The sequence below is a fragment of the Lynx canadensis genome, chromosome E2 (genome assembly GCF_007474595.2).
Source record: "Lynx canadensis isolate LIC74 chromosome E2, mLynCan4.pri.v2, whole genome shotgun sequence".
NCBI classification, from domain to species: domain Eukaryota; kingdom Metazoa; phylum Chordata; class Mammalia; order Carnivora; family Felidae; genus Lynx; species Lynx canadensis.
Genome location: NC_044317.1, coordinates 512,195 through 524,255, shown reverse-complemented (window position 1 = coordinate 524,255; position 12,061 = coordinate 512,195). Strand labels below are relative to the sequence as shown.

Genomic DNA, 12,061 nt, shown 5'->3' with positions numbered 1-12,061 from the left:
CGCCCCTCCCCCCATTTCTCCCGCATGACAAGAACTGGGTCCCCGGTCACCACGCCAGCCCCGGGAGCGCCCTGAGCAGACGGCCGTGCCTACCAGCGCAGAGGTCAGGACTAGGGGGCACTCAGTCTGGCACGCGGTCAGGACCAGGTCTGCTGTCAGGGAGGGGTCTCCACTTTGTGAACAGGCACTGAGGAGCCCCTGGAGGAGAGAACATGCCAGAAGCTCAGCGGTTTGCACGTACACCCCGGCCCTGGAAGACGCCGTGGCCTCAAAGCACAAGTGAGAGTGAGGATGTGGCCCAACTGGTGCGAGCAGGCGACTGGGGAGGCGCAGAGGGAGACAGTTACCCTGAAGAAGTGGACTGTGAGGTCGTGGGTCAGTGCGCTTCCATGGGAGAAGTTTCTCTGCAAAACAGCATAAGCCAGTGAGAAAGGAACCGACGGCGGTGGTGGGGGGAGGGGGGCTCTGCTGACAGACTCCAGCTGTGAGAACACGCCTTGGAGATGGCAGCCGGGTCACGGCACCCCTGCTGACCAGAGATCTGGCCTTTTGTCCTCGGGCATGCTGGCCCAGAATTTGCGTGGCTCAGTGCCTCTTCACATGGCTCCTCCGTGCAGCCAGAGGCCCCAGCCTGCCCACTTCGGCCCCAACACGGCCCAGGAGGTGAGGACGGCACTCTGACGGCCCTGTTGCCGGGATGGCAACTCGCCTCTCCACCCCTTGTCTGCGTCTCTGTCCTGCCCGTTTCCACATCTGCCAGCCTTCACGGGCCCTTTTGAGAGCTCTGAAGAAAGCAGCTTTTGCTAAGAACCCAAACAACACCTAGTCTCATCTCCCCGGACTTCTAAGTCACCTTTTAAAGCTGTGACGGAATGGGGCCTCAGTTCAATCTCTAGTCATATTTGTACATTTTTAAGAACTAAAAAGACACTTCAAGCTCGTGGAGCCCCCGACACTGAGCAGTGTGGACGCCGGAAGCAGGGCAGACTGGTGGGACCCGTGGTCCTCGCGGCACCTCTGGCTTCTGTGCCCCCGAAATGTCAAAACTAGAAAGCAGCGGAGACACGTGGGGTGCAAGACTCCACACATCCTGGCGGCTGAAAGTTGAGGAGAGCTCCGGAAAGGACTGAAGCTGTCGAGGAAGGGAGCCACATCCGATGCCTGCGCCTCGCTGGCCCCGGCTCCGGCTGTGGGAGGAGGCTGGGCACACAGAGGCCCCGACTGCTGGCTCCCGGAGCAATACCCCATTCTTTCCCTCAGCAATCCCACGTGGTCCGACACACACTCAAGTGACTGGCTCCAAGTGACCACAGATGCGCTCGTGAGTTTTCGAGAACCAGTGATCGATCGCCCCCGTCCCCGGGTCCCACGGTCACTCGCCCACACCTACCAGCTCAGAGTTGACCAAGTGGAAGAACTCGGTGCAGTCAGGGGCGGCTGGCCGGCCGGCCTGGGGGCGGCCGACGACAATAGACGGGGGCAGACCGAGGAGGATCCTGGCAAAAAAGAGCTGCGTCAGCAGCGATGGCCTGGCCTCACGTCGCTCCCTGGGAGCTCGCGCTCTGGTCTGTAACCACCCTCCCTACCCGCTCCCGGAACTGGAGTCCTTCCCTGGGACTGTGCCTTGCTGGACCCACTGCCGACATGCACGAGGTCTTACCCCACGACCCATTTTAAAGCTGTGCAATAGCCAAGTAAGAGGTGCCCCACAGTCTAACCAAGCTATTCCCTAGAACTCGGAGATGACGTGACCTCCTACTCATAAATGTGGCGACAATGAATATCTCTGGGCACACAGGGTTTTCCTTATTTTGACATGAATTCTTTAGGCTGCAGCTTTCAGCAAAGCAGCTCCTGAGTCTGAAGAGGAAGGCTTTAACGCAAAGCTTCAAACCCTGATCTCCATGGGAACACCAAGGAGAAGACGCCGTCACAGGCTGGGGATAGGGGACGGAAACAAGTCACCGATGGAAAAGAAATTCAATTTAAGACAGAGTCTCTCCACAGTGCTGTGTTACCATTTGTACGCAAGCAGCTCCCGCTGTCTCTGAAGGCGGGCGGCCGCATCCCACCCGCTTGCCAGCGCCTGGAGCCGTCTGCGGAAAACTCCGAAAAGGAAGTGCCCCTGAGGAGGACAGCAACTGCGGGGTGCCCCCGGGCCCTGCTCCAGGCCAGCAGCCATCTCCTGGAAAAAGCAAGACCAAAACGGTCACGTACTTTTATCGCTGGCTCCAGGTGGTCGTCCCCAAGAGCGAAGGCAGGAAGTCCTCAGGGCTGACGGTCAGCCCCAATCAGGACTCTGAAATGAGGTTGGGTGGGCTTGGGGGAGTCTCCCAAGAGGAGCTAGGAATGACCGGGACAAGCGTTTTTACTTGGAAATCATTGAAAAGTTGCAAAAAGAGAACAAGAACAGTACAAAGAACACCGTTACCCAGTTCCACCGATGGCTAACATTTTACTGTTTATCATTTGCTCTTTTACTACACACAGGTGTGTGCGTGCACATAATTTGAGGACGAATTACGGACGGGAGGCACGTACACAGCAGGCACTCAATAAATGCCTGTAGACTGAAAGCACAAAGTGTGTGCGGTGTCTGCGCACATTCAGATGTAGAGACAGAAAAAGCCAAGCACCCACTTCAAAGCATCGTCCCTGCCACACGTGACCCCAAGCCCCAGGATGCACTGTCTGCCCTCCCCGCTCACCCCCCACCACAGCCAGTTATGACGGATGCGGCGGACAGAAGGGCAAGATGAGGGGGCTGGGGGCTCTTCGTTGTGGGATGTTTTATTCATTGGTAGGTAAATTTCCCCAGTGTTCCAGACCTCCCCCTCCATGGCTTCTGTCACTCCCCACATTCTCTCTATTCAAGCACCTGGAAAGCAGAAACACCACGAGGAAGCGCGAAATCCACACCCAGAATCCTGTTAACGAGGAGCCGCCCGTGTACTTCCAGAGGTACAGATTCCCCGTGTACGCTGTGGACATGGAACCAGAGCGAGCACGGTCTGCGCTTTGACCCCAGAGCCCACTCACAGGGTCCGACTTTAAGCACCCTGAAAAGACCCGAGACGAACAGGTACTCGGACTGGAAAACTATACTTTTCATTTCTAAACGAGAGCCCCATTTCCACGCCCTCTTAAGTGCGCCTGCCTGTGGAGGTGCCGGGTGACCCCGTGGAACAGTCCCTAAGCCCTCCTTTGGCAAGTGGGGGGCTAGCTACGTCATTTCTCAGAGGCTGGCGTCCAAACAGAGCAGCCAAGAGCTAAAAAGCAGACAGCGGTGCAGAGCAATCATGTTACTACTGAAGCTGCTATTTGCTCATTTGCCTCTATTTTCAGATTTTAAATGTCCCAAAGCCCGGAGATGGTTCTGGCACCACAGCTTTTGTTCCTGCATTTTTTGGGATACTCACTGGTGAAGTGAGCACACTGTCCCTCTGGGTCTGGGACCTTATATGCATGATGTTGGTTTTCATTCTGCTGGGGAGCCTCAGGACCCGTTGCGGATATTTCTAACAAACATCTTGGGGTGCCTGGGTGGCTAAGTCAGTTGAGTGTCCGACTCTCGGCTCAGGTCATGATCCCAGGGTTGTGGACTGCAGCTCCACATCACACTCCACGCTGAGTGTGGAGCCTGCTGAGGATTCTCTCTCCCAAGGGGCGCCTGGGTGGCTCAGTCGTTAAGCATCTGACTTCACCTCAGTTCATGATCTCATGGTTTGTGGGTTCGAGCCCAGCATCAGGCTCTGCACTGACAGCATACCTGCTGAGGATTCTCTCTCTCTCCGTTTCTCTGCCGTTCCCCCACTTGCGTGCACTCTCTCTCAAAATTAATAAAAACAAAAAACAAAAAAACCTCTCTCCCTGGCTCACATTCTCTGTAAAATAAAAATAAAAATAATCTTAATAGCAGATGACATAGATGCAGTGAAACACTGGGTTTCACAAATTCTAGCTCACCTGCAATCTGGAAAAAATATCCCGATTTCCTGAGCAGCCACTGAGAACCAAATCAGAATTCTCTGAGTAGTTGTAACTCTTCGAACTGAAACAAAACACAACAAAAGCCTCCTAAGTATCTCCTGATGTGCGGGCATTCCAGCCTCCCCTCCCGCCTCCAGACTGGCGTGTGGTCACAGAGCCAGGAGGTCCCAGAGGACCATGTGACACCCACAGTCATCAACAACGAACAACAAAACATACACACAAAACACTAGCAACCCCAATCGAGCAACATCCTGAAACAATTATGTACCGTGACCAAGTGGGATTTATTCTAAGAATGCAAGGTTGGTTCAACACCCTAAAATCAATGTAATACATATGTCAATAGGATAAGAAAACAAAAACCATACGATCATCTCAACAGACACACATAAAACATTAGACAAAATTCAATACCCTTTCATGATAAAAACACTCAACAAACTAAGACCAGAAAGGAACCTCCTTAACCTGATAAAGGCCATCTGTGAAAAACCCACAGTTCACATCATACTTAATGATGAAAGACTGAAAGCTTTCCTCCTAAGATCAGAAATAAGACAAAGTTGTCCTCTCTCCCACTTCCATACAACATTGCACTGGAAGTTCTAGCTGGGACAGTTCACTCAGAAAAAGACATAAAAGGCATTCAGATTGTAAAGGAAAAAGTTAAACCATCTTATTCAGAGATGACATCTTGTATATAGAAAATCCTAAAGAATCACCAATAAAAAACTACTAAAGCAAGTAAGTTCACAAAGTTGCAGGACATGAAATCAATATACAAAAATCAGTTGTATTTTTCTAAACCACCAAGAGTGGAATTAATAATTCCATTTACAATGGTGTTAGAAAGAATAAAATACCTCAGGATAAATTTAACCAACGAGGTGTAAGACATGTACACTGAAAACTATAAAATACCGTTGAAAGAAAGTTCACAGATAGAAAGATTCAGTATTGGTAAAATGGTAATAGTGCTAACATGCATCTACAGATACAGTGCAATCCTAACAGAATCCCAGCTGATTATGTTAAAACTGACAAACTGATCCTGAAATTCAGATGGAATTGCAAGGACCTAGAATACCCAAAACAATCTTGGGCAGGGGGGTGGGGGGCGTGGGGGGGGGGTTGTTGAGGGATTCACATTTCCCGATTTAAAATTTCCTACAAGCCTTCAGTAATCAAAACTGTGATACTGGCATAAGAACAGACATAAACACCATCTCAATAAGAAAAGGTCAGAAACAAATTTTCACACGTATGGTTAGTTGATTTTCGGCAAGGATGTTGAGACCATTTAATGGGGAAGGACGGTCTCTTCCGCAAAACGTGCTGGGACAACTGGATGTCCACATGCAAAAGAATGAAAAGGGATCCCTTCCTTATTCCATATACAAAAATTAAATTAATCAAAGACCTAAATTAAGAGCTAAAATTAAAAAGATAAATTAGACTTCATCAAAATTTATTTTTATTATTGTTTTTAAAAATTTTTAATGTTTCTTTTCGAGAGAGCAAGAGACAGAGCATGAGTGGGGGAGGGGCAGAGAGAGAGGGAGACACAATCTGATGGAGGCTCCAGGCTCTGAGCTGTCAACACAGAGCCCGACGTGGGACTTGAACCCACAAACCATGACATCATGACCTGAGTCGAAGTCGGATGCTCAACCAACTGGGCCACCCAAGCGCCCCAGAAGGGGAGAAAATATTTGCCACTCATATCTGATAAAGATGTGGTATATAGCATACATAAGGAACACAACTCCATAAAACATCCCAATTTTAAAATGGGCAAAGGATAGGACATTTTCAAAGAAGATACACAAATTGCCAACCCGTAAATGAAAATATGTTCAACATCAATAGCCACCAGGGAAAAACAAATCAAAACCGTAATGATATATGCCAATGCATGTCCATTAGCAGGAGTATAAGTAAAAGATAATGACAACTATGTTGATGACAACGGGGAGGAACTGGAACCCTCTGATGCTGGAAAACAGTCTGGTAGTTCCTAAAAAAGTTAAAGTATAACACAGCACACCCCATTCTTAGGCATATGCCCGAAAGAAATGAAAACACAGGACCACAGAAAAGCCTGTACACAAATGTTCTTAACAGAATTATTCATAGTCAAAAGGGGAAGACCCAATGTCCACCAACTAATGAATAAACAAAACGTGGTCCATCCTTCAATGGGATACTACTCAGTAATAAAAAGAATGAAGTTCTGATACATGCTACGATATATCGATTTTTAAATTTTATTTAAATTCTAGTTAGTTAACATATAGTGTAATGATAATTTCAGGAGAATTTAGTGATTAATCACTTACAACACCCAGTGCTCGGCCCGAAAAGTGCCTTCCTTAATGCCCATCGCCCATCTACCCGCCAGCCAACACCCTCCAGCAGCCCTGTTTGTTCTCTGTATTTAAGAGTACATTATGGTTTGTCTCCCTCTCTCTTTTAAAAAAATTTTTTCATGTTTACTTGGAGAGAGAAAGTAGGGGAGGGGTAGAGAAAGAATCCCAAATGGGCTCTGTGCTGTCTGCACAGAGCCTGACATGGGGCTCGATCCCACAAACTATGAGATCGTGACCTGAGCCGAAATTAAGAGTCAGCCATTTAACCAGCTGAGCCACCCAGGCGCCCCCTCCCTGTCTCTTTTTATTTTTCTCTCTATTCCCCTATGTTCCTCTGTTTTCTTTCATAAATTCCACAGATGAGTGAAATCATGGTATTTATCTTTCTCTGACTTATTTCGCTTAGCATAATCTACTCTAGTTCCACCCATGTGGTTGCAAGTGGCAAGACTTCATTCTTTTTGATGAGCGAGTAATATGCCATTCTATATATATATGATTTCACACACACCACGTCTTCTTTATCCATTTGTCACTCGATGGACATGCTACAATATACACGAACCTTGAAAACGTTATTCCAAGTAAGCCAGACACAATGTGTCACACACATATTTGTGTGACAGGACTGACAAATCCAGAGACATAAAATAGATTCAGGGTGGCCAGGAGCTGGGGGACAGGGAAGGAATGGAGACACTGATTTCATTCCGTGCACACATACTCGTTTACCCTCCCAAGAGAGAAACTGAGAACAAGAGGCCTGGCCCCAACGTCCGTTTGCCTGGTGCCGTACGTGCTGCTCCCAGCCACTAGGCGCTGGTAGGAAGAACTCCAGTGCTGTTGGTTGTATTGAAACGTGAGTTCGTAAGAATTCCGCTAACCAGGCGATACGTTTACAGATCCTTGTGGAGAAGAGGCGCAGCGGGAGGTAAAGGGGAACAAGGGGAACAAGACTGGTTTTCTAGGATGGAAGTAATACATCCCCCAAAATGTGGAAAATGGAATTGATTTTACTCATCATCTTCACACAATAGGAGGACAAAGATGCTAACGGCCCAGCCCGGCGGGCACGGTACGGGGAGCTCTGCCCCACGGCAGTGAGCCCACGTCCACACTGCAGCCCTCTAGGAGGGTACCACCGGCCGCCCACTTCTTCCACCCTTTACGCTTACGACCCACATGTCGGATGACAGCAGAAAGACAAGTCACTGCCGCTGGCAAATCTGCACACAAAGAAAACGGATCCAGAAAGCTTACCTTTACTCCGCACAGACTCAGACCCACTAGCAGGACGTGTTCAGTTGTGCTTTGTCAAACACAAAGTGGACAGACAAAACACCTTGGAAGAATCAAGACTAAAAGTAAGATGCTTTTTGGCATCAGCCTTCCCAACCTCTGGCGGAAGTCTATCAGCACGTCGACAAGAACTGCGCACGCCACCTGCAGGTCCCCGTCGCAGCCGCCCGCAGCCGAGGGCTTGGGGAGGAAGTACTCATGGATCGCCCACTGCTGGAAGTCCCACCTGCAACAGCAAACACCAAGGTCTGTGCTGGGAAAGGCTGTAAACCAGTGGTTCCGGGAGCCAGGACGAGAGCCCACAGCCAGCGGCACAACAATGGCGGGTGGCGAGATCTGGGGCTTCTGGGTGGCGGAAGGCCCTCTACTGCAATCAGGGCCTCCTCGGGGGCCATCCCCAGGGTCGTGATTCCAGGGTCCGTCAGCAAAGATGCCCACATCTGGCCCAGACTCTGCAGGTGCTCATGGGAAGGATCCTGAGGATGTACTAACTAAAGCCGCAGCAAGAGAGGCACATGACACTGTAGTCTATTTATGCAGAGAGAGCCACGAGTAAGACGTTTCCATAAACCCACAAGCGGGCAAGGAACAGAGGTTATAAAGGCTGGTGCTTCGCCCAGGCCATCTGAAATTGTTACACAATGTATCTGAGCATTGCCTGTTGAATGAAAACAGAAAAGGTCTAAGCACAACTTAGCACACAGTGACCTGAGGGTAAGAAATGCTTATTATGGATCCTCACGCCAAAAAATGAATTACTTCTTTTCCTTTTCCCAGTGGAAAGAGAGGAGGGAGAGCGGGGAGACCCCAGGGCGCGTGCGCCTGTGCAGAAAGCACGCACAGCTGGCTGCACACAGACCCGAGAAGCAAGCAAACGTCCACCCTGTCGGCAAAGCAGTTCTTTCCACGGTTCTGACTTCCTCTGCAATCTGACACCACGGGACAGAATCCCCCCCCACCCCCCCGACCCCCGGCGTGCGAGCCGCATCTCTGACGGCACAGGGACAGTGGCTCAGGACGGCTCACGCTGACCCCTGCCCTCAGCTGCCCCCAGGGTTCCTGTGCCCCACCAGCTCCATTGCACCTACAGCACATTTCCCTCCCTGACTCCCACAGCCCCCCACGCAGGGGCTGGTCAGCACCCCACGCTCACGCCCAGAACAGCACATCCCCCGTCCCTATGGTCTGAGTAATTGGCCCAGGGACCTGCTCCACCAGCTCAGAGCCAGTACTGCACACGGCACCCGTCAGCCCTGTGCCTGCCCAGCCGGCCGCGCCAGCTGAGAACTCTGGCAAGCTCCCTCAGGACCCCAGAGGGCCAGGACTCACCACAGCCCCTCACGACAGTCGCCCCGCCTGCTCTTCTCCCACCTGAGGCACGTACATCTGCCCCTGATGCACCCCCTGACCGTGGGGTCCTGAGTGTGCATCCCTATTTCTAATCCATTTTGTCTGCCCGCCTGCTTGCCGCCCGGCCTGCTCAGGTTTACACCTGGCGAGGGCGCCCAGTCAGGGGCGTTGGAATAGAAGCGCACAAAGGTACCAGATGGGCAGACTTGTCTCATCACAACGCACTTCCCAGTTTCTAGAACATTCTAGAAGTGCGTGGCACACACTAGGAGCTCCATAAACGTTTCTTGAATTAAGGAATGAATGAATGAAACTGTGCTCATAGGTATATATATCAAATTGAACACTGAGATGTAACGACAAGACTTAGGCTTTAAGACAATGCGTAAAGCCTTGTACCACTGTCAAGGGCAGATCCCTTTCAACACTTACCTTTCTGTATCTGAAAGGCAGTCGACCTCAGGTTGAATTTCTAGTTCCAGCCGTAACCAGTCTCTGTAAGTTAACTGAGAGAAAAAGGACCAAATGAACACGACGGTGAGGATGGGACGCGGAGAGCACAGGTCAGCTTTGTAAGTCTGCTGCACAGTCCCTCCGATGTCACACATCGCAGCAGAAAGACTCGGGGAAGGCCGCAGTGCCTACACTCGTGTCCGTTCTCAGCCGCTTCCTGCCGACTGACTGAGGTGCTGGCGCCAAGCCCCCACATATTGCTTAGGTTACGTCTGACTGCGAAGCTGATGAAACATTTCCACCTGGCACTTTTAAACTGATTTCCCCAGCATACGGCCTGGTTCTGAAGTTGATCCGCGGCACCTGCAAACCTCTCAGGTTACCGCACAACAGAGGCAGGAAATAATCTTCTAGTCCACTTGAGTTGGGCAAGTTAACTAGAGAATAAATGTGTAGTAAGATGCTCCAAATATCCCTGGTAGCATATTTCTTAATTTAAAATTCCTGGGGGGGGGGCGTCTAGGGGGCTCAGTCCGTTAAGCGTCTGACTCTTGATTTTAACTCAGGTCACGATCTCACAGTTCGTGAGTTCTTGCCCCATGCTGGGCTCTGTGCTGACAGTGTGGGGCCTGCTTGGGATTCTCTCTCCTTCTCTGTCCCTCCCCAACTCTCTCTCTCAAAAAAAAATAAACCTTAAAAAGTAATAAAATTCTTGGAACAATTCCACTCGTTAACACGAACTAATCTCAAAACCTCACAGCGTGTGTGAAAAGGCACATCACAGAAACACGCGCACAGCACGCTGCCTACGCGTGAAGACCAAAGCCCGGCGACGTGGAGCAGGTAAAACCAAGAGAAGCACGTCCGTGGTCACCCACAGGCGGGACAGCAGCCCTGAGCCACCTGCTACGCTGCAGGTGGGCGGCTAGCGTTCCCTGCTCTTGACTCGTTATGTCACACAAAGATTGTCGCACTTGCTCTGGGGTCATTCATGGGATTAACAATAGCAGAATTTAAAAAATATATGATACAACAATTGAGAATTTTTCCTCTAAAGACCAAAATAAGGAGATAAACATCCACGGAATAAATGAGAAGTTATGAAGAGGCAGCGTGGGCAGGGGGGCCGGAGCAGGCCAGCCTCACAGTGACGTTGCCCAGAGGAGCCCACCCCAAACGGGAGCCTGGCAGGTAGGCGCGAAGTCTGTTTCATTCACCCTCAAAATCTTCCACAACATGTTAGTGCCGAGGAAAAGTGGGCAGAGTGGAAACGACCTTTCTAATTTCTTACAACTGTGTGAATCTGCAACGATCCCAATAACGATTTCAATCAAAGCCACTTCTGTGCTCCTCCAGGGTCACTGGGTCAGGCCCAGCTGCCTGCCCGCCATATCCTCAGGAGGCCCCCAATCTCCCCGCAAACTCTTGTTAGAACGAGGGGAGAAGCAGGAAAGGGGCAGCGGGACCTACGTGAAATTCTTTCTCCTTCAGCAGTTCCTGGAAGGTTCTCTGTTTCCACAGACAGAGGGCGGCTTGCTGCCAGTCTGCAGAGGGCCGGCACAAGGGCCTCCAGGGAGGGTCGGCTGTGTCCTCCGGACAGAGGGGATCTCGGGCTTCCGGGAACAGTCTCAGTATAATGAACTGAAACTGAAGAGAGACAGTGTCACGTGGGTCGCAAGCAGTTGAGAAGATACGCCAGTAACCCGGCCGTGCGCGGGGGCAGGGCAGCCCGAAGACCCTGGGCCGTCCCCCCCCGTCGCGGCCTGCACCCCGTGTGCAGTTACAGAGGGCACGTCGGTCAGCAGCCCTGTCCGTAAATCCTAACACCTGAGGCAGAAGTGCGGGCTCCAAGCTGCCCTCCACACGGCGGTGGTGACCCCACGGCAGCGAACGGTGGTCTTCCCAGACCGCTGCTGGCACCAGAGATCCCACTAAGAGAGGGTGCCGACCGGACAAGCAAAACACTGTGTCGGTGAATTAATTTATTTATCTCTGCCATTAGGAGATTAGACTTCTTCCCATGTTTACTGAGCTGAGGGGGCGGGGGGGGGGGGGAGGGCCCCCAGGGACACGTGGAGTCAGGGACTTCCTTGTCTGGGCCACTTCTAATCTCTTCCATGTTTCAAAACGTTGGCAGCTGGGACTAAGTTCCTCAACGCCAACGATGGGGGCACAAGTGTGCCCGGACCCCACTTCACCCTCCGGGGAGGGCCAGCTCAGCGGATTCTAATGGCGCCCGCAACGGAGATGTGCACCGAACACCATGAGATGTTCCTTAAAACTCCGCCCGAGTAAGAATGCTGGTTCCCACTGTAACTTCAAACTCACTTTTGCCACTGAAGGCTTCTGACACGCATCTTTAAATTTCTCTGGCCTTAGAATAAATATAACAAGCATTCACTAGATGAGGGAAGTCTCTGGACAAAACTCAGAATTCTTCTTTAAATAAGAAGATACTTTTCATGAATATTTACCTTTTAATGTACCTATTTTACAAAAATCAGTATCTATTTCTTTTAAAAATGGGATGTACTTTTGGGGGTGCCGGGGTGGCTCAGTCGGTCAAGCCTCAGACCGTTGATCTCGGCTCAGGTGAC

The 12,061-nt window shown here is 50.8% G+C and overlaps 1 protein-coding gene across 14 annotated transcripts in view; it reads right to left on the bottom strand.

Annotated features, from left to right (window-relative positions):
* Positions 1 to 12,061, bottom strand: part of FANCA (FA complementation group A) — a 61,095-nt gene that overhangs the window by 5,259 nt on the left and 43,775 nt on the right. For 8 of the 14 annotated variants that reach the window (XM_030298998.1, XM_030299000.1, XM_030299001.1 and 5 more), the window contains 8 exons: positions 10,935 to 11,111; positions 9,444 to 9,517; positions 7,759 to 7,887; positions 3,967 to 4,051; positions 2,019 to 2,185; positions 1,391 to 1,496; positions 348 to 404; positions 94 to 198 (listed from right to left, as the gene is read on the bottom strand). In XM_030298998.1, coding sequence (XP_030154858.1) covers positions 94 to 198; positions 348 to 404; positions 1,391 to 1,496; positions 2,019 to 2,185; positions 3,967 to 4,051; positions 7,759 to 7,887; positions 9,444 to 9,517; positions 10,935 to 11,111 — 900 coding nt within the window. Of the gene's footprint in view, positions 1 to 93; positions 199 to 310; positions 1,497 to 1,573; positions 2,186 to 3,966; positions 4,052 to 7,758; positions 7,888 to 9,443; positions 9,518 to 10,934; positions 11,112 to 12,061 lie in introns of those variants that run through there. The other 6 variants (XM_030298999.1, XR_003965286.1, XR_003965285.1 and 3 more) reach the window with 6 other exon arrangements.